General features: G+C 40.2%; 1 protein-coding gene across 1 annotated transcript in view; it reads right to left on the bottom strand.

Moving 5' to 3' along the window:
• Positions 1–4796: 4796 nt before the first annotated feature.
• Positions 4797–22881, bottom strand: part of LOC149310372 (tyrosine-protein kinase Blk-like) — a 32377-nt gene continuing 14292 nt past the window's right edge. Inside the window, exons 7-12 of the mRNA XM_089528273.1 lie at positions 20187–20339; positions 17181–17360; positions 16032–16108; positions 12148–12298; positions 8801–8932; positions 4797–5222 (exon numbers count right to left, since the gene is read on the bottom strand). Coding sequence (XP_089384399.1) covers positions 5011–5222; positions 8801–8932; positions 12148–12298; positions 16032–16108; positions 17181–17360; positions 20187–20339 — 905 coding nt within the window. The 3' untranslated portion in view covers positions 4797–5010. The remainder of the gene's footprint in view (positions 5223–8800; positions 8933–12147; positions 12299–16031; positions 16109–17180; positions 17361–20186; positions 20340–22881) is intronic.

Genomic DNA, 22881 nt, shown 5'->3' with positions numbered 1-22881 from the left:
GGGGTCACCATAAATTGAAAATGACTTGAAGGCACACAACAACAAAAGTTGCAACAAGACCCATGGTTGGTTGTGCTGCATCAGACTGCTATGACTAAACTTTGCCCTATACTAGGAGACATCTTGATGGACCAGAGACCTCCAGTTTGCCACATCTGTAGCCCAAGACAAACAATTTTTCCAAAAGTACTCTTAAGTGGGCACTCACCTCTCCCTCAAAATGAGAGATTCCTAACTCACATTTGGGGCTATGCACACATATACCAAGAATACTTGCTTGCTGGAAACATTAGGATGCAGAGGCAGTAGGTGGATCCATTGCTGGTGCGGGTATAAGATCTACTTAGTTTTATGCCCATTTCTCCCAGGTTATTGGATTGCAAAGGAAATGTCTTTGTTGTGATGCAAATGCATGTTAAATTCTTTGGACTTTGAGAATATCTCAGTTACCACATGGCCAGAAGGAGGCCATGCAAGATATGCCCCTCCACACCATCTTAACTTAGAAGAGAGACAGCAAAATGCAGGCCTATGACGAACGTCATCAATATTTTTTCTCCTGTTTAGTATGTAACAACATGCCTGATGAAGAAGCCAGTGAAGCTTCGAAAGCTTGCAACCTGTATGTTGTGCATTTTGGTTGGTCCCATGGAGGTATCACAGTTTGGTGGATTTTTGATTGTATCTCCCCTTGTAAGCCTGATATTTGTTTGAGTGATGGACTATGACTCTGGAGACCAGGGTTCGAGTGTCATCTTAGCCATGGACCTTGGGCAAGTCACACTCTCTCGGCCTCAGTCAATGGCAATGGCAAGCCCCCTCTGAAGAAAACTCGCCAAGAAAACCCTGCAATAGAGTCACCTTAGGGTTGCCATAAGCCGGAAACAACTTGAACACACACAAGAACAAAAGCTCCAAGCTCCTCAAAATAAGCCCTTCTCTCAGTTCCACCATTTTAATAGGAATCTCTGGTGGAGATGCCATATATGGCTTTGGTGGCTGCTCCTAGGCTCTGGAACTCCCATCCTAGAAAACCTATAATGCTCCTCTCTTTGCTGTCTTTAGGACAACAGGCAAAGACTGTTTGGGTTTGTGTGTCTGTCTGTGTGTGTATATGGTTAGACAGGCTTTTCAAGAACTGTATCTTTTTAAAGCAAGGGCTTTGAACAAAGTTGCGGTTGCTATATAAGTGTGTATTAGCGTGTATAGTTTTATAGCTGACTGTTTTATTGTTATTTAATATTAAGTTGTTTTATAATTTTGTTGCTTTCTGATTTTAGATTGTACACTGTAGGCAGGTTTTTATCTGTATCTTGTTTGATTACTATGTAAAGCGTCATGTAAAACTTAAGTCACTATATAAATAAACAACAACAACAACAATATTGCATGTCTGCAAGTCATTTCCAACCTATGGAGATCCTAAGGCAAACACTAATAATAATAATAATAATGCGTGTCCTCAAGTCATTTCCGACTTATGGCGATCCTAAGGCAAACTCTATCATAGGATTTTCTTGGCATGGTTAGTTCAGAGGAAGGTTGCCACTCCCTTCCCCTGAGGCTGAGAGAGTGTGACTTGTCCAAGGTCACCCAACAGGTTTCTGTAACGGAGCAGGGAATCTGAACCCTGTTCTCTTAGATTTACAAAAGATGTATTCCTGCACTTTGGAGAGAAATTGTGCCTCTCTTCCAAAACAGCGGTGGCCTTTGATTGCTCTCTGACTGTTTTGGAAAAGAAAGAACTGAGCCCATCTTTAAAGGGCTGCAATGATATGTGAGGGGAGACAGACACCTAGTGGACAATTAAAAGAATGCTTGCTTGAAAAGCCTCCTTTTGGTTTGTGTTGAGCCTGATACCCACCATGCTAAAATCTGCAACAGGAGTCTGCAACAGGGAGTCATAATGGCCCAATTGCAAAGATGCATTGACTTATAAATATCTACTAAAGCTGTAGTCAATGGTTAGCTAATGATTGGGGCCAGTGGCATCACTGGAGTTGGCATCACCTGGTGTGGTAACTCATGGTGTCACCCCGCCACCATTGGCCTCCTCCATACCACACCATACAGAATCCTCGTGTTACTCATTAATCATAATTCCCGGTATCACTGAATCCCATGGTAATAGTTGTGACATAAACTACTAGCACATTTAAAATTACACTTTTAAATTACAATACCATACACACAGTCTAAATATATTTACATATACATAGGTCCAAAACACACTGCAGAAATAGTTCATTTTAAGACCACTTTAATTGCTCTGGGTCAGTGCTAGGGAATCCTGGGAATTGTCTCTTGTTGTGGCACCAGAGCTCTCTGACAGGGAAGGCAAAACGTCACAGAAAACCACAGTTCCCAGAATTCCATTGTACTGAGCCGGGGCAGTTAATGCAGTCTCAAGATGGATTATTTCTGCATTGTGTTTTGGGCCATAGTTTCATGTGCCTAATGTGAAAATTAATTTTTGAAATTTTATTTTTTAAAAAACAAGCCAACTGGGGCGTCTCCTTTCTGTTCCCACTCAGCCTCACCCCATTCATCCCATTCACCCCATCTCTTCAGAATTTTAAAGGGATACAGGCAAATACTGCAGCATGTTTCTGCCCAAAGGCAGAAGTTTGGGGAGCAGTGATGCCATCCCCCAAATAGAGTGTCACCTGGTGCAATCTGCATCCCCTGCACTCCCCTAGTGACACCACTAGCTGGGGCTGGGCATCCTCAGGCAGCACATTTTGGATACCACAAAAGGGCAGCAGACTGTTAGTGATCTTTGTTTTTAGCCAGAATCCTATTAGTGTCTTCAAATAATATTATCATAAAGCTGGAAGAGAACCCAGGGGCCATCCAGTCCAACTCCTCACTGTGTAGGAAGGTAGAACCAAAGCACTCCCAATAGATGACCATCCATCCTCTGTTTAAAAAGCTACAAAGAAAGAGACTCCACCACACTCCTCTGAGGCAGCATCTTCCACTGCCAAACAGCTCTTCCTGTCAAGAAGTTCTTCCTAATGTTCAGGTGAAATCTCTTTTCCTGTAGTTTGCATCCATTGTTCCGGGTCTTATTATCTGGAGCAGGAAAAACCAATCTTGCTCTATCCTCAATATGACATTCCTGCAAATATTTAAACATAGCTATCATTTTACCCCTTAACCTTCTCTTGGTGGTTTCCAGACCTTATACTTGCGTAAGTTCCCCTACAGAAGCAGTTGGACTCTTTTGCTCAATGGGGAACATCCACATTCAGTTCAAGTTGCCAAAATGGAGTTTTATATGTGGTGCCAGGAGACATGGATATGCATTGCACATGAATACACATACACATTGCATATGTGGTACATGGATAAGCATTACCCATGCAGATGACCATATATATTTGGTTGTGCAACAACCCATTTTGCCCTCTAGTCAGTGATGCACAACTGTTCTATAACTCCATGGATGCAATCATGAGAAACTACACTCTGTCGAGCCATTTACCACCCCTAGACCTACCATAAAGGTAAAGGTTAAAGTAATCCCTTGACATGAATGTCGAGTCATAAGCGACTGTAAGGGGTGGTGCTCATGTCTGTTTCTAAGCTAAAGAGCCAGGATTGTCCGAAGACTGCTCTGGTGGTCATGTGACCAGCATGACTGCACTGAACGCTGTTACCTTCCCACCGAAGTGATAACTATCTATCTACTTGCATTTGCGTGTTTTCGAACTGCTAGGATGGCAGAAGCTGGGACTAGTGATGGGAGCTCACCCCATCATGTGGCACTCGGGCCTTGAACTGCCAACCTGCCAATGTTCCAATGAACAGAGTCAGCATCTTAACCACTTGAGCCACCGCATCCCTAGCATACAGCTACTGATCTGTCTATTCTGTGCCTGGTAGAGACTGGGAAGGATCACAGATGGGTCTGGTTATGGGGACTTGGCCAGATGCAAAATGATTACCTCAAATGCTCAGATGCTACCAATGGACCTCAGCAGACTATGTAATCTCTTTGCACCTGGCTGCAGTGAAATAGTCAGATGCTTCTGCAATAAGTCAGAACCCTCTGTGTATAGAGCCAGGCCAATCAAGGTGCCTAGTTATGAATAACAAACTTGTATGCATATGGCCAGGCCAATCATGGTGCCTGGTAATAAAGAAGAACACTCTAAACATACAGGCAGGCCAAGGAGGATGTCTATGTGCAACAACCCTCTATGCAAATCACCAGGCCGATCAGGATGGTTACTAATATGTAAGAACCCTCTACGTTTACAGCCAGGCCAATCGGGATGCCTAGTTATGAACAACAATCCTGTATACATATGACCCAGTTAAGCATGGTGCCTAGTTATAAGTAAGAACTCTCACTGCATACAGCTAAGCAAATCAGGGTGCCCTGTTATGAGCAATAACCTTGTAAGCTTACCAGCATGTGAATCAGGATGCCCAGTTATCAACAACAACCCTGTATGCATATGGCCCGGCCAATGAGGGTGCCATGTTATGAGCAAGACCCACTATGCATAGGGCCATACCAATCTAAATGCCTAGCAATGAGCAAGGACCCTTTGTGAATACAGCCAGGCCAATCAGGGTTCTGGATCATAAGGAAGAATAATCTACATATCTAGGCCCTTTGTCTTTAGTGCAAAACACAGCACCAGTGAATTGTGTGGGCCTGGGACATGTCCAGATAGTTAAACCTACCTATTCCTCACATGTTTTTCTTTCTCTTTGGCTTGATTATTGACTCAGCTTTAACAATTTAAATTATTTATTTAATCAATTGGAAAGTGTGTCTTCCTTTCATAAATGTTCTCCTTCTGCTTGGCATGGGACATCTTGTTTGTGACTCCAAGGACTTGTATGCATATGGCCAGGCCAATCATATGCTCTGCACACATACTTGATGCCCAAAGACATGCCAACGTCCAATTCATCAAAAATCCCATGCGCCCTTCCCACTAGTGTTCTGGAATTTTCTTTTTTAAATCTGCCATTTCCTCAAGCAGTCAGTGCTCAAGATACATCAGGCTCTGGCTGGTATTGCCTTTCTGTGGATGTGTAAAAGTCTTCAAGGGTAGTCTGGAGGTGTTCAAATGTTGGCCTTTCATCTGGATTCTGCTTCCAGCATTTCATCATTATTGCATAAAGTTCAGGTGGGCAAGAGTCCGGGCAGGGCATTCGATATCCCCGGTCTAGATTCTGGATAACTTCAGGATTGGTCATAGCTGTGGAAAAGAAAGAAAGACTTATAACTTGTGTCCGCTTATGGGCAGCACCACAGTTCAAGAAGAACATTGACAAGCTGGAATGTGTCCAAAGGAGGACAACCAAGATGATGAAAACTCTGGAAACCACCAAAGCCCTATGAGAAACAGATGAAATAGTTGGCTATGTTTAGCTTGGAGAAGAGAAAATGGAGAGGTGATACAATAACTATGTTTAAATATCTGAAGGGATTTCACACAGAAAATGGAACAAGCTTGTTTTCTCCTGCTCCAGACTAAGACACAATTTAATCAATTCCGTCTGTAAAACCAAAGATCCTACCTGAACATTAAGAAGAACCTACTGACAATAAGAATTATGTGATGATGGAACAGACTGCTTCAGAAGGTAGTGGACTCTCCTTCTTTGAAGACTTTTAAAGCAGATATCAGGAAGCCATTCATCCCGTCTGATCTTGGATGCTAAGCAGGAGCAGCCCTGGTTAGTACTTGCATGGGAGATGGCTAAAGAATATCAGGTGCTGCAGGATGTATTTCAGAGGAAGGATATGGAAAAACCACCTCTGAGTAGTCCTTGCTTAAGAAAGCCTTAGGAAATTCATGGGGTTTCCATAAGCTGATGGGCAATCTTTGGTGGCAGGGTAATGGAGGATTTTGCTACATGTCAGGGAAACAAACCACTGTGGTTTGGGCACGTTTCAGGTGGTTTTGAGGAGGGGAGAATTGAGTCTGGGGCCTTTGAGGGGCTTCTAGGGGGCTTTCATGGCCACACAAGGGATGTCAAGGGCCTCATGTGGTCCTCAGTTTTCCCACCTCTGCTACAGATAGACAGACAGTGACAGGCATCCTCCAGAGGTCTCTGCATGTGATGCCATTGCTTTTCATCCAGCCATAGGAGGAGCTGGATAATTCTCTTCTACTTTATTGAGCGCCTTCTCAATGGATGCTCCCAGACTCTGAAATTCCCTTCCGAGAAAGGCTTAGATGGGCATCCTCCAGACCATCCAGCAGGCTTTTGAGAATTGATTTGGTTTTTTTAGGGGAAACAGGCCTTGTATAATATGTTGATCTGATGTTGTTTTTGTTTAAACTTATTTTAAACAGTATTATATCTTTTAATGGTTTCATTCCTTTTTAAAAAACTTTCGTATGCTGTTAATTGTTAATGTTTGTTTTATGCAGGCCACTTTGAGTCCCAAAATGGAAAAAAGTTGACATGTAATTGACAGACTGACTGACTTGTTGATTGACTGAGTGAGTGACTGTGCGTTGTGTGCCTTCAAGTCATTTCCAGTTTATGGAAGTCATTTCCAGTTTATCACAGGGTTCTATTGGCAAGATTTGTTCAGAGGTGGTTAGACTTTGCTTTCCTCTAAGACTGAGAGAGTGTGACTTTCCAAATGGTGACTTGCCATGATTGAGTGGAGATTTGAAGCCTGGCCACCCAAAGTCCAACAGTCAAACCCTGGTGGCGCAGTGGTTAAATGCCTGTACTGCAGCCATTCACTCAAAACCACAAGGTTGCGAGTTCAAGACCAGCAAAAGGGCCCAAGCTCGACTCAGGCTTGCATCCTTCCGAGGTCGCTAAAATGAGTACCCAGACTGTTGGGGGAAATTAGCTTACTTGATAATTAGCTTACTTGATAATTAGCTTACTTGCTGTTCACCGCTATGATCTTTGGAATAGCGGTATATAAAATAAATAAATAAATAAATAAATAAATAAATAAATAAACAAATAAACCATTGCACCACACTGTTACTACTATAGTTATACAACTGGGGCCTCATCCCCACTATATAATAAACCAGTTTGCAAACAGATCTGAAACGGTTTAAATGACCCTTGTTTGCACTTGGACTGATTCCCTGACACAGTTTGTGAAGGGACCCCCAGCACTAAACCCATTTAAAGCGCTTCTTCTGGATCCACTGAATTCCTTGCGTCTTTTGCAATGAATCAGTTCAGTGCTAGTGTGAACAAGCTGCGGATCTGAATCGGTTCCCTGTGGCACAGTCAGCCCTGTTATGCGACTCCATGTTGAATCGATTCACTGATGAATGTGAACGCAAAATGGATTAAATTGAAATGGATAAGGTTTGATTGCTGCGTGAATATTGTGAATGTCTATTCAGTGCTAAGTCGCTTCGCTCATTCGACTCAAAAACGAGTTTATTCTGTAGTGGGAATGAGGCCTACAATAATAGTAGAAACAATAAGAAGTATTATCATACAAAAAGTTAAAAGAAATATAGCTAAAAATAAACCAAATTCCAAGTATGGTAGGTTCGATTAGATTAGTGTTAATTTTAAATTAATGTGTGTGTGTATCATTAGATGTATTCTGATATTTGTTTTTTATTTTTTATTTCTATTTTTCTTTTCCCTATTTTTTCTCATTTTTGTTTATTCTTGAATATTTTGCCAAAATAATTAAAATGGGATGTATGTAATGTGCATGTGTGCATACCTCCATACACACACACACACACACACACACACCAAATTCAAAAGTCAAAAATATAATCAAATTATTCATATGATTAAAACTAGTTAAAACACATAGGTAACAGACAAAATTGCTAGTTTTGGATGGTTCCGTGGGGGGGGGGGGCGGATTTGGGTTGTTGTAGAATTTGTAGTCTATTCCAACCTCTGCAGTGATTTTAAATAGTGAGCTGCAATAGCATAAGACCCACTTACGCGATTGTAATTCACCAATCAGATGCCAAACTATATTGTTATAATTTATAAGCTCAATTGAGTCCTGGTATTTGGTAGAAAGTGAGGTGTAAATAAAGTGAAAGAGGCGAAGGAGAAGCAGCAACAGCAGTTGTGGATTCCTCTATGTTAGGGGATTAGAAAATGGCCCACAGCCAGACTGTTATCCAGCATGATTGTTAGAGATCATACATACCTTCTTTGGAGGTCTTTAAGCAGAGGCTGGATGGCCATCTGTCGGGTAAGCTTTGATTGGGATTTCCTGCATGGCAGGGGGTTGGACTGGATGGCCCTTGGGGTCTCTTCCAACTCTACGATTCTATGATTCTGTGATTCTATCTCTGTTCCTGAACTAGCTGGTCTCTCTACACTGAAAAGGAAGTAAATGGCCAGTTGTGTATGTGTGTATGAACACACATGCATGCACAGGTTTATGGGGGTGGGAGGTGTTGGCAGCACCTATTTATTCAAGAAATAATATTTCCTGCCATGTCTACCCATGTCAATTCATACTCATCACTACCTGTTTCATGAACAACAGAAAGGATCTTTTTGATAGGAGTGATGGACTTGTGAAAAGCAGGCAATGCACTAAGGTCCAATGACAATGCGAAGCTGATGAGATCTTTGCAAACACAGCTGGTGCACTGTGGTCTCTGAATTAATAAGTGCACCAAACCTAGTCTGGCATTAAAACTTCAGGTTTGAGATAAACATAGGAAGAAACTGCCTACTGAGATCCAGAGCTTGGATATGTTACGTTTTTGGGATCATAGCAGCCCAAAGCCCCAGTCAGCACAGTAAAGTGGAGATATTGGGAATCATAGTTCCCCAAAAGAGCATAAGTATACTGTACCTGGATAAGGACACCTTCCATAAGTGATGATTTCTGTTAAAAGAATCCCAAAAGACCAGACATCAGATTTGATGGTGAAAATCCCGTAGTTAATTGCCTCTGGCGCTGTCCATTTGATAGGAAATTTGGCACCTGTTGGAAACAGATCAGTTCAGAATGAGAAGCTAACACAGAAAATGGTAAAAGAACTCAGTATTTAAGTGTACATCTCAAGTCTCCAGGCTATATAAGAGTCTGCTTTCTCCTGTATAAATTTGCCCCAGTCTTTCTGTTCAGGACTGCACTCTGATTACTATACCTTGGTCTAATGAAACTTGTATGGTTGCATTGTAAAGCTTTTAATGATTTTTAATGGTTTTATGTTTTTAATTTAGTATTTTTTACATTTTTGACTTGTTATATCAATGTATGGTTTTAATTGTGTTTTAATATTGTACAGTTTTGTTGTTGCTGTTTTAAAGAAACTTTTGTGAACCGTGTTGGCAGACCTTGCATTCCTCGCGGTATTTTGGGGTACAAACATTTTGTTATAGCAGCAGTTACATAGAGGCTAAAAAGCATGGACCTGGAAAGGTCATAATGCTCTTTAAGTGAACTTCTCATGACTGCTCACATAAGATCTGAGAACATGAGGAAAGGACCTCTGTGACTTAATGGCTGTGAGTATTGCCGTTCCCCAGCCCCCTGCCATGTGCATTTCCTCTTGAAGATCAAAGATAAAGAAGTCTGTCATCCTAAAGTAGTAAACTAATCTCTCTGCAAACCCACATCATATTTCCCAACACCTTATACTGTCCCAAACTTCCTGGGATTGTTCTGATGTTACCATTTCTTGATTAAATCAATGCCATTGCCGTCAACCAAAAATATTCTTTTTGTAACTTTGAAGTTAAAACCATCACCCAGCTGGGAATCCCATTGTTTCTGTGATTCCTGGAAAATCAACTCCAACAGCCTCAAGACACAGTTTGGCCCATAAATATGCCCATTTTGTGCACTCCCGCTTTGGTCTCATTTGGAATCAGGCAGAAACAAGAGAGAGGGCCTTCTCAGTGGTTGCTCCCAAGCTTTGGAACTCCTTCCTAAAGAAGCCAGGATGGCGTCATCCCTACTATCCTTCCAGTGGCAGGTAAAGACGTTTTTGTGCAGTCAGGCCATTTAAGCTGATAAGCGCTGGGTTTTTAATGTTGTGCTATATAAATTTTAATGGTTTGTATTTTAAACATGTTATATTTTAATTTATAACTGTTTTACCTTTTAAAATTGTTTAACTGGTTTTAAAAATTTATATTTATATATTTTAATACTGTCATACTGTTTTAAAATTGTATTGATTAATACTTGTTGTTCGCCGCCTTGAGTATAAGAAAATAATAATAATAATAATAATAACACAAACCCCGACAGATTCAAGCTAGACCCCTCACTACTGCTGTTTGTGCCACAATTTCCCCTTGTTTGGGAAAGGTGGCATAGAAATGAGATGAACTAATTGAAATAAATAAATAAATAAATAAATAAATAAATCTAATTTGTTAATATTTTTATGCAGATTATTCCTGACTTGCACCTCCAAGTCTGAATATGTTTGGCTTCCTGGAATCTGCATATTACCAGATGGCTGCAGATTCAGTCAAGCACACACACTTACACACCTCTAAAAAGAACATAAGGCGGGGGGGGGGGAGCATTTCTCAAAGCTGTGCAAAAACGGAGTCCCAGTTTCCTTTGCAAACAATGCAAATGCATGTAAACAATGTGAATTTTTAAATATATTATTATTATTATTATTATTATTATTATTATTATTATTAACCTTTATTTATGAAGCGCTGTAAATTTACACAGTGCTGTACATGCAATCTTTTTAGTTAGACGGTTCCCTGCCCTCGGGCTTACAATCTAAAAAGACATGACACAGAAGGAGAAGGGAGTGGTGGAGGGAAAGGGTAAGAGGTCCAGCAGTTCCTCTCTACCTCCGAGGCCTGGACCAAGGCAGATGGACTGGAGGGAGGGCTTGGCTTCATAATGGATGGTTAATCATTTTCCAGGGAAAATACATACTCTCAAGTAGGATAATGCATATACAATACATAGCAATACACTAAATGGTTTGATAAACAGGCACTAAAAGAACATCAGATGGTAAGCAACAATTATGCAATATATATATTCATATATATATATATATATATATATATATTATATATTCATATAATATATAATATATATATAATATATATTCATTATATATATATATATAATTTCATTATATATATATATAATTCTATATATATATATATATATATATATATATATTGAAGAGCCTTTAAAATTTACACCACTTCAAAAAGTACATTTAAAAAGGGATTTTTTTTGTCCCATTAAATAGAAAAAAAGCAGATGGAAGCAGGCACAGAATGAATGTAAAGGAAGGTAAAAGGAAGAAATGCAGAGATGCTAACTTCATTAATGGGCATCTGTTCTCTGGCATGGGCATTCATTCCATATTAAGTTTAAGTTAATCACAGCTTGAAAATATCATTAAAAAGTATAAATTCCAAATAGCAAACCTTGATTTTCCATTTTATATAAGGGACACCATTTTGCTCTGCCATTATATTTAATGGGACTTGAGCATCCACGGATTTTGTTATCCACAGGGGATCCTGGAACCAAACCCCAGCGGATAACAAGGTCCCACTGTATCTGTCTGTTTACATGTATAGGGTTTTTCAGTTGCATTTCTCTGCTCAGACAGATTTATTCTATGATATATATTTCTGCAGGGTATTTCCCCCCAATAGGATAACAGTTTCCAGAATCCATGACCAGTGGCCATACTAGCTGAGAGTTTCGAATAGTTATAGCCCCATGCTTTGGAAAAGTTCTTGCTGCGCCTACACTATAGAATTATTATTATTATTATTATTATTATTAACCTTTATTTATATAGCGCTGTAAATTTAATTAATTTAAATTAATGTAGTTTGACACCACTTTAGCTTCCATGGTTCAATGCAGATATCCAGAGTAACCTTTCAGTAGAGATTCTCCTTTGTTATTGAGTTTATTGTTATTGAGCACTACAGTAACAAATGGCATGCAAGGCAGCAGTAGGATAGACACTATGTTGTGTGATAAGTACCAGCCAAAGATGTTTTTATTCTGTTAACCTTCCGTTTTATAGCCTTGTGTGATAAAGGCCTCAACAGTGTGATAAAGCCTCTAAGAGTAGAATATATAGGGTGAGCAGACCAACCTTTTGAGAGGGTCATCTTTTTGTCCCCATCTAGATCATGTCCCATGAATAGCTTTTTTACCACAAACCGTGATGCTGGACTGACCTTCTTGTGCCAGGTATTCATCCTCTATGATCCTAGCTAGGCCAAAGTCTGCAACTTTGCAAATGAGGTTCTCCGAGACCAAAATGTTGGCTGCCCTGAGGTCTCTGTGGATGGAGTTCATTCTCTCGATGTATGCCATCCCTTCAGCAACCTACGAGAAACAAGGGCAACTAATTTAACTGCATAGAACCATAAAAAATTCTGCTCATCAACGGAAGGATGTTTCTGCAGTTTTGCCTTGTATGGACACCTGTATCAATTTCTCTTTCTTGTGTTTCAAGTTCTAAATTGATCATTTCCACGTGAGTTTTTGACTCTTTTTGGTACAGAAAATATTTCTTCTTAGATAATAAACTCATACAAATTATGTATAACATTGCATTTAAAGAACCCAAAAATGAGAACAAAGAACAGAGCAATACATCTAGGATCAAAAGGAATATCAAAGAAAGGCAGGAATTGCTGAGTTTTTCCACTGACCAAAGAGCGTTAGCATAGTGTAGCTGCTGAATGTTGGACTTAGGGTGCATCTACACTGTAGAACTAATGCAATTTGACACTACTTTAACTGCCATGGCTCCATCCTACAACATCCTGGGATTTGTAGTTTTGTAAGGCACCAGCAATCTTTGGCAGAGAAAGCCAAAGACCTTGTAAAACTCCAAAGCCAAGGATTCCATACATAGAGTTACAGCACTTACAGTGGTGTCAAACTGCATTATTTTTACAGTGTAGATGCACCCTAAGACTGTGAGAGATTAGGGTTCAAATCCTTGCTCATGGAAACGAACTTGAGACCCTGAGCAAGTCACATTCTCTCTACCTCAGAAAAAGGCAACGGGAAACCTCCTCTGAATAAAAAACCTTGCCAAGAAGACCCTGTGACAAGGTTTCCATAAGTCAGAGTCACCTTCAAGGTACAGAACAACATGAAATTGCATTGACCATACTTTAAGTAAATCATTCCAAAGACTTATCAGGCAATCTCTGAGGATGAATGGTACCCAAGCTGTTATCCTGCTTATGATGCTTTATTTAAAAATCTGTATGAAAATGCATAGATACTTCTGTAATAATTTATTCATAGAATCATAGGCCCGTTACAGACTGCCCAAAAGGGGTGGTCTTGGGCTGCTGCCGGTTGCAGCGCAGAGAAACTGCAGCAGCCAAACCGCGCGACTCCTCCGCGCTGCAAAAAAGGAGTGCGGAAATCGCGCTCCTTCCGGCAACCCGGAAGAGACGTCGCAAGTGCCAAAGCGCGCACTCACGATGTCTCTTCCGGGTTGGGATGTGCGGACGCAGAGCGTCTGCTATGTCAAGATGGCGGCGCCCATCTGTATAGGGCGCTGCCATTTTGACATATCGATTACGCGCGAGGGCAAGGCGCGTCCGGAAGCGCCGCCCCTCACGCGTAATCACGGCACGATGACAGCGCTTCTTGCGCCCGTCTGTAACGCGCCATAGAATCATAGAATAATAGAGTTGGAAGAGATCGCAAAACGTCTGGGAAAGATACTGCTGCTCCCACTGGTTGCTTGTTGGTATGATATTGTTGACCTTCTGGTCAGTTTTTAACTTGTATGTTTGTTTGTTTGTTGTTTTTTTTGTTCTGTTTTTTAAATATTGCATTGGATTTAATACTTTTTTAAGGAGGGTACCAGGGATTTTATATGTTTTGTATTTTTAACTTTGTTAGCCACCCCGATTGTTCTCAGAGGGGCGGGATACAAATAATTTTATTATTATTATTATTATTATTATTATTATTAAATTGCAAATTTTAAATGTGGATTGTTTTAATATGTGCAGATCTTATTTGTCCTTTTAAACTGATATGTATTTTAAATGAAGTGTTTTAACTGATGTTGTCTGTCTGCTAATTGTTGTTGTTCCCTACCTCGATCCATGGGGAGAAGTGGGTAGGAAATTATCATCATCATCATCATCATCATCATCATCATCATCATCATCACTATCATTATTATTTTCATTATTATTTCTGCAGTATGGCAGCAGCCTCTGTTACCAGAATGACCCAAAGATTCTCACCCCTCCATTTGCATTTGCTCTGCAAAAGGGGTCAGAGAATTTTCCACTCCACAAAGAGCTGTTGGTTTTGGGCTTGTTGGTTTTTCCATCTTGTCACTTTCATGTGGTTTTGAAACAGGATATGAAAACTAACTTTCCACAAGTATATGATATGCTCACGCCTGACCCTCTTCCGGCTTGAACATTTCTCACCCCCGTGGAAAATTGAGAGATGGGCGTCACTTCCTGCCCTGATATTAATGCGATAGCAGCCGATGGCTGGTTTACTCTGAATGTACACAAACCTAGGAGTGTACTGGCTTGGGTGACCACACGTTGAGATACACACAGATAAATTTCTAATTTTACCCTGTGCCGCAAAGTTTGCATCTAAAGAGGTCAGGACACTAGGATGTTATGACAATGCTGTGGACACAAGCAATGCCATACTTAGTTTTTTGTGGGGTTTTCGGGCTATGTGGCCATGTCCTGGAAGAATTTATTCCTGACATTTCATCAGAATCTGTGGTTGGCATCTTTCTCTGAAGATGCCATCCATAAATGCTGGTGAAACATCAGGAAAAAAACTCTTCCAAAACACAGCCACATAACCCAAAACCCCCACAAAAAACTATGGATTCTGGCTGTGAAAGCCATATATATATATATATAGAGAGAGAGAGAGAGAGAGAGGGGGGGGGGTATGGCAGTGCTTGTGTGCACAGCAGTTTCATAACAGCATGGTGTGCTGACCCCTTTTAAACTAACTGAAAGAAAGAACATATAATATAATAAATGATGTGATGTGATATATAATATTTTAAAATTAATTTCATTGTTAACATTTGCAAATCATCTTCTTGAATTACATATACATGGTTCAATATTCCTTCCTTCCTTCCTTCCTTCCTTCCTTCCTTCCTTCCTTCCTTCCTTCCAATATCTGGTGATAATTAAATCAAAAAGGTTTTCATTTCTGACTTTGGACCCATGGCATTGCTAGGGTTTGATTCCAGGACACCCCCCCATCTTCATGGATACCAAAATCTGTGGATGCTCAAGTCCTGTTAAATACAGTGGCAGAATAAAATGGTGTCCCTTATTTAAAATGCCAAAATCAACATGTATTTTCAAAATATTGTCAAGCTGTGGATGCTTCAATCGTGGATAAAAAAATATCTGTGGATATGGAGGGCTGACAGCGTATACAAATTCTTCTACCTGTCAAATTATGCCTCTTCTCAGTCTGTTGTTGTGTCCTTTCAAGTTGTTTCCGATCACCCGGTAGGTTTAAGTGGCTGAGCTGGGATTTGAACCCTTGGCTCCAGAGCCCTAGTCCAATGCTCAAATCATGCTGGCTCTCACCTTATTCGTACAGTCACTATATACCAAAGCGTCCAAAAATTTTGATAACGCTAATCTCCATCTGTTATCTTCTTAAGGTCAATTCTATATTATCATAAATCCAAACATTTAATACCTCAGAATCAAAAGAACGAAGTCATGATATTCAACATTCATCAAGTAATACTGTATTTGACAGCAGACTCAGTTTCGGAGGCCAGACTTCACTGTATTTGTGGTGCCCTCAAAATGTGTCTTTGTTTTTGCTTTTTTCATCATCATCACCATCACCATCACCATCATCCTTCCTTTGGCTGCATCTGCATTATTTCTACAGTGCGTTATTTCTACAGTGCAGATGCACCCTATCTCGTGCCTTCTCGTACCATAAACATTTCTAAACACTCAAGTTTTTTCAACTTGTTTTACAGAAACGCCTGGACATTTTGGAAACTTCTTTTAAAAAACTGAACCAAACTCTCCCCCTTATTGATATCAATCAAATTGCATACCTGAGCTGCCATATCAATGAGTTTGGGAAGATTCAGCTTCGTGCCTTCCTCTGTTTTCAAGAAATCCAGTAAGCATCCTTTAAGGGAAGACAAATAGAGTGTTTTACTTTTAAAAATATAAAATGTATATCCCACTGTTGTCCCAACAAGGGACCCAAGACGGCTTACAATGAAATTGAAAAACCAATACAGTTTTCAAAAAAGAATATCTGATAATGCAGATATTTAAAAACAATTAAGTTTGTTACCTATAATTTGCAACAGCATGAAATCATTTCAAAGACGTAAGGACCAGGGATAATATTACCTGCTTTGGCATAATGTACAACATATTCTAGTTATTATTAAGTGAATTTTTCAAAGGGCATTTTGAAACATTTGACTAGAATTTTCCACTTTTATGCAAAACCCTTTTTAACAATCTGTGGTGTTTGATCAGTTAGATGTTACAGTCCAGATTATTCAGCGGTCGATTGTGCCCTTCTCATATAACTATTTTTTTCTTTAAAAAAACTTTTTATTGACTATTTATAAATCATACATAAAAAACAATACAACAAAATAAAACATTATAAATAAAGTAGCTGGGATGTTTGAAGATAGTTCCTCTGTGCATCATTAATCAATTAAAAGTGAGTTATCAGTTTTACCCCAAAGTACAGCAAATGAGAAATGAAAAACCGAAAATATATATATATTAATATAAGTTAATTATAACATATGCAAGAAGAATCTTCTATACACCATTATATCCTTATCCTTATTGTTTCTGATACTACCAATGCAGATAGATTGTCCTTTGCAAGGTTTCTGAACCTAACTTCAACTAAATATTTTACCTCCTACGTAACTTCTTTAAATCTTTCCTATTACTATAGTAAGACAACTGCAGCAGATAACAAGGATCCACTGTATACACATCTCATTTGTGAGACTTGGAGGCTAGCATCCTGTTTAGTATTTACAATGTCTTAATAAGCCTTACAACTGCGAATTTTGCAATTCACATTTCTGGTTGTTGCAACCAGTCCTTGGCCCAAGGAAATAAAATTCCAGAAACTCAAACCCCGCATTACTGGAACAGAACCATACAGTTTACACAGACCCACCAGAAGCATCAACAAAGCATAGTTTTATTATCATTTTTACCGTTGGCCATGTATTCCGTGACAATATAAATGGGCTTTTGAGTGACCACCGCATGCAGTCGAACCAGCTTGCTATGCTGAAGCTGCTTCATCAAGTTGGCCTCAGCCAAAAAGGCATCTGTAGGCATGCTGCCTTCTTTCAAAGTCTTGATGGCCACCTTCACATTATTCTTGTAATATCCTGCAGAAGAACAGCGGGGATAAATTAAACACCATCTCCTTTGACATTTTCCAGAAACCCAGCTGAGAAACCTACTGAGATCCTTCCAGTTACAGATATACTTTTAAATACTGGTGTGTGTGTTTTTTCTAGGAGCTGAAAGGGCCAAGGGCACAAGGCCAGACCAAAGCCAAGTGAGCAGGGCCAGATATAATTCTTGCCAACTTGGAAGCTTTCTGACCATCTACACAAGGCACAACTCCATTCCAGGCACATTCATTCAAGAATAAGTCCCAGTGTAGCAATTTTTTGGCTTGCAAAGCATACCTCATTTCTAAACTTGTCTACACAGGAATAAATCTGGGTAGGAGCAGTGAATTCAAACTACAGAAAAAGAGATTCTGCCTAAACATTAGGAAGGACTTCTTGATGGTAAGAGCTGTTCAACAGTGGAACAGCCTGTCTTGGAGGGTGGTGGAGTCTCCTTCTTTGGAGGCTTTTAAACAGAGGCTGGATGGCTGTCTGTTGGGGGTGCTTTAACTGTGTCTTCCTGCATGGCAGGCAATTGGAATGGATGGCCCTTGGGGGTCTCCAAGGAGTTTATCAGACAAGGGAAATTGGAAGTATAATTCAATGGCAATCCAAACGCAATCATGGGGTTTAACGTTATTGTGTGATAGACTATCACACGCAAATTCAGGCAATGGAAAGTCAGTCTGAGCACAATCATGGGGTTTCACGTTATTGCGTGATAGACTACCACATGCAAATTCGGGCAATGGCAAGCTATTTTTGGGCAATGGGAAGTCAGTTCAAATGCAATTCGAATTCACATAAATTCACTGAACTAGCGAATTCACATGAATGCATTCTGGCCCCACTTTCTTTTCATTCAAAATTAAGAGAAATTCCTCCCGTGTGATAAACTCCCAACTCTACGATTCTAGGATTCTAAACTCCTAGTGCAACAGCTTCCCTGGCTGCAAAGCACAGCTCCACAATTCCTGGGTATTAAATAGCCTCTTATCTCCAATCATTAATTAGATCTAACCATAGAAAAAGGTTACAGGCAAAATGGGAACCCTTCAGAGATAGACGCTGTCAATTCTAGACCTACAATTCTAGACCCCCAGGGTCATAATAAAGCTTTTCCCCTGCCATCTGACCCTTTTTTTGGGGGGGGGGGGAGAGTAAGAAACACAAGGGAGGGAAGCTGTTCTGTTCTACATGCAAAGCACTGCTCTGCAACTGAGCTATGTATTCGTTGTTACCTTTAAAGTCCTACTAAGTTTGGGTCCAGGTTACCTATGGGATCACCTCTTCCCATGTAATTCTCCCTATACATGCAGGACCTCTAGGGAACATTTATTGCAGTCAGCAAGGACTAAGTTGGCAACTGCCACGCTGAGGACTTTTTCTTCAGCCGCCCCTGGGAGTTTATCACACTAGGGAGATCCTGCAGGAAAACAGGCATTTAACGGGAATTAAACAAGATCCAAATTTAAACAAAACTTGCAAATTCGGGAAGTTTATTACACTAGGGGGCTGCCCAAGTGAAATAACGCATAGTTAATCCGAACGCAAAGCAGAGAAAAATGGCAGCTTTTTTTACTTTCGTGTTGGACTGGATGACCATTGGCGTATCTTCCAATTCTAGAATTCTAAGGTTCAATAATTCTAAACTGTGGATTGATTGTTTTAATATGTACTGGTCTTATCTAAACATTTAAATTGATGTTTGGTGTTTTAGTGGTTTACGTTTTTGTAACTGATGTTATGTTATTAACAGATGCTCTGTGTTGTATATTAGTCTGTTGTTGTCCCCGACTTGACACATGGGGAAAGGCAAGTCAGAAATAAATATTATTGTTATTATTGCTGCTGCTGTTGTTGTTATTGTTGTTGCCTATTCCTTAGTTTCTTTCACTATTTCTATCCCACCCTATACTATGGAATCTTGGTTTGCCACTGACATCCCCTGAGGCTGAGAGAATGTGACTTGCCCAGGGTCACACATACTTCAATTTAAAAAAAAATCATGTCAAGTTTTAGGTGATTTTTTTCGTCCAAAAGCTGGCCAAACCGCACCAAAACTGCCTGCAAATGTAGCAGCCTGCTTTTTTCACAGCAGAGCACCCAAAGGCCAAAAATCAGTCAAAGTGTCACTTTTAGCACACTGAGACACAACAGTGCAATCTACTGGGAGTCAAAATGGTCTCTTCACCTCCCCAGTTGCCCAACCATGCTGTTAAGCATCAATACTATCCACATTAAATTAAGTGTTTTCCTTTTATTTTTCTTTAATCTTTCAATGCCCAGTTGGTGCCAACTCTGATCTCATACTGGCATGGAGTAAAAACATGACTGTTGAGTCACATATTTGATTTCATCCAAATCTCCCCATGTATTTGCTTTTTAAATCGTCTCAAAGTGTTTTGACTGATTTAAGCTGCCTTGTTGTTAAACTTGCTTAATATGTTCTCAAGCCTGTTTAAATGCATTTGTTACTGTTTTAATTTGCTTTAATTGGATTATGTCAATTTCTTGAATTTTGCCCCAGAGGAGGTTTGCCATTGCCTTCTCCTGAGGCTGAGAGCATGTGATTTGGCCAGGGTTCATGGCTGAGTGAAGAATCGAACCCTGACCTTCAGAGTCATAGTCCAACACCCAAACCATTATGCCCCACTAGCTCTCATATCCTTCTTAAAATGAGGTGCCCAGAACTGAAGATAGGACTCCAGAAATTATCTGGGAGGTCATCCAGCTTATTTTTGCATCCTAGTTTCCCAGCTACCTGTGGCAGAGTTTTCAGCGAACTTCCCTGCAGTGCCATGCTCTACCACTTACCCATCCACACCTCTCCAAACTGGCCAGATCCCAATCTCTTGACCAGCTTCAGGGTTTCCCTTGGAATCTCCCACTCATCGGTGGTCCAGGGCCTTTCTGGAGTCAGAGATATACAGGGCTCCCTAAGCTTCTGGCACAGGCCATCCTGCTGAGCTGAGCATGGGTTGTGCAACCCACAGGAAAGAAGAAGAGGTTGGTTTTCAGAGGTTGCCACAAAACATTATTATGTCTCCCCCCATGGACTAGCTTGCAATTATATTTTCCAGAGCATAGGAGCTTGGAAAGTCACTTGTTTGGACCAATGCCCAGAATCTCCCAGCTTAGCATGGCCAGTAACTTTGCCAAGCATTATTTTAGAGAACCACTTTAGTAAAGAAAAGGCAAGGAAAGAGCTTGTAGATCCAGGGATTTATCTGCCATGTGGGACCAAATGAGGGTATCACCATCCAAACCAAGAATTCTCCCTCCAGCTGAATTTTTTTTCAATACCCAAATTCCTATTATTGCAGTAACTTAAAATTTCAGTTGAATTAATTTCAGTTGAATTAAAAAAACAAAACAAAACAGTTCAATCATCACAAGAAAAAGGAGCAAGCCAAGGTCCCAAGGGGATAGGAATACAACAAATGTAAGAGTTCTTGGGATAAATTGTTTTCAGTGTTTGACTCTATGCAATGCTAGAAATTTGGGGACCAAAGAACAACTTTATGAGAATTCTTGTTTAGATGGGCAGTGCACTCATTCCACTTCCCAAATAGCCATACCCTTGCCCATATCCTTGAACTTTTAGAACTCATGGCATTTGGCTGGACCACAAAATGCACCGCACAATGTAGAATATTCAAGAAAAATACAGGACATTACAAAATAAAATCTAAAAACACTCATATAAGTTCATGCTTCTTAAATCATGCTCAAAATGGAGGACATTTTGGAATTCCTCCTAGACAGAAGGCTGAAGTGTAGGACATGTCCTGGAAAAGGAGGACATCTGGTTATCCTGTACCATACACATTGACATCTAGTCTCCCTTCAGAAGTGATGTGAACAACTGCTCTATTTTAGGTGAGAGTACTTGGTTTGGATCCTCTCCAGCAAGTGAGTAACTTCTAAGCATTATCTCTAGTGATAATCCAGGGGGCCCTGAAGGCAGCTATTTTGGGCAACATCTACCTCCTGTTAAAACTCAATGGCAATTTTCTTTATTGCCTGTCAAAGCCAAATCACACATTGCATTACTCATTTCCTCTCTTTAAAAACATACTCTGACTGTTTTTATTTTGAAGGAAAAGCAGCTGTGAGACCCTGTTGTGGAAGTATCAGCGACAGCAAGTGGCTGACACATGTTGGTGGGGCTGTGAATCCACCCCAGCATTTAGTTCAGACTTTGCAAGCATTATCAAAGATGCTGAACTGTATTCTCCCTCCAAAAAAAAAAAAAAGAAAGAAAGAAAGAAAGAAAAGAAAAAAGAAAAGAAAAGAAAAGAAAAGAAAAGAAAGAAAGAAAGAAAGAAACAATTTTTAAAGCCTAGAGCCCCTTGGAGAACTCCTTTGCTGTTACTGTGTGCATTCAAGTCATTTCTGATTTATGACCACCCTAAGGCGGTCATTTTGTTGGCAAGATCTGTTTCTATAATGTTATTCAAAACACAGAATGGATTTACTGTCCCACTGACATGGGAGTTGAGCTGTTACTTGGCCACACATGTCCAAATTTTCATCTGTGAAATGTTGGGGGTATACAGAGGAATGTGTGTGAGAGAGAGAGAAAGAAAGAGAGAGAGTTCATATGTGCACATTTGTGGGGGCAGCACCACCATAAAAGAGAAGCTGCAACCAGTGGCATCACTAGAGTTGCTGTCACCCAGTACGGTAATTCATGGTGTCACCCCCGCATTGACTTCCTCCCATATCATACCATACAGAATCCTTAGTAATGTTTTTGTATGGGCATTATTCATAAATCATAATTCCCTTATATCACTGAATATAATGACACTAGTTGTGACCAAATCAACCAGCAAAATTAAAAATGTACCTTCAAATTAACCCCATGCTCCATACAGGATCTCCAGCTAGAGCATCCTCAGCAGGTAGCTGTGCAGCCTAGGGTGACCAGATGGTCCTCTTTTTCCTGGACATGTCTTACATTTCACCCAGGATGAATTCCAAAATGTCCTCCATTTTCAGCATGACTAAGAAGCATGAGTTTATATTGATGTGACAGTTTTTAGCTTTTATTTTGCAATGTTGTACATTTTCCTATAATGTCCTACAGTTTGTGGTGCATTGTTCTGTTTTGCGGTTATAACATCTGGTCACACTGGAGATTATCATACTGAGGGCAAGGTTGGGAGCGAAGTGTGATGCTCCGGTCCTTAAGGTGCGATTGTGTGAAGATTATCAGATGACATCACACTTATCTCATCATAAATCCTATTAATGAATTGTCCCGTCATTTACCTTCATTTCACATTAGAGGATTATCTCGTTAATACCAAAGTGATGGGATAATGCCACTTTACTGACTGGATAATGATGGGATAAGTGTAATATGTCTGATAATCTTCCTTGGAATCGCGCCATAAGGACGGGAGCATTATGCTTCATGCCCATCATTATCCTTTCTTTACTTTCCCAATAATCTCCCCTGTCTGTGGCTGGGTGACTTCATGTTGGAAAGAAAAAGTCTTTT

This window comes from Sceloporus occidentalis, unplaced genomic scaffold (assembly GCF_023333645.1).
Source record: "Sceloporus occidentalis isolate IW3139 unplaced genomic scaffold, rSceOcc1.0.p SCAF_6, whole genome shotgun sequence".
Lineage (NCBI taxonomy): Eukaryota > Metazoa > Chordata > Lepidosauria > Squamata > Phrynosomatidae > Sceloporus > Sceloporus occidentalis.
The sequence above is the reverse complement of the archived record's forward strand: the minus strand, read 5'-3'. Positions and strand labels throughout refer to the sequence as shown.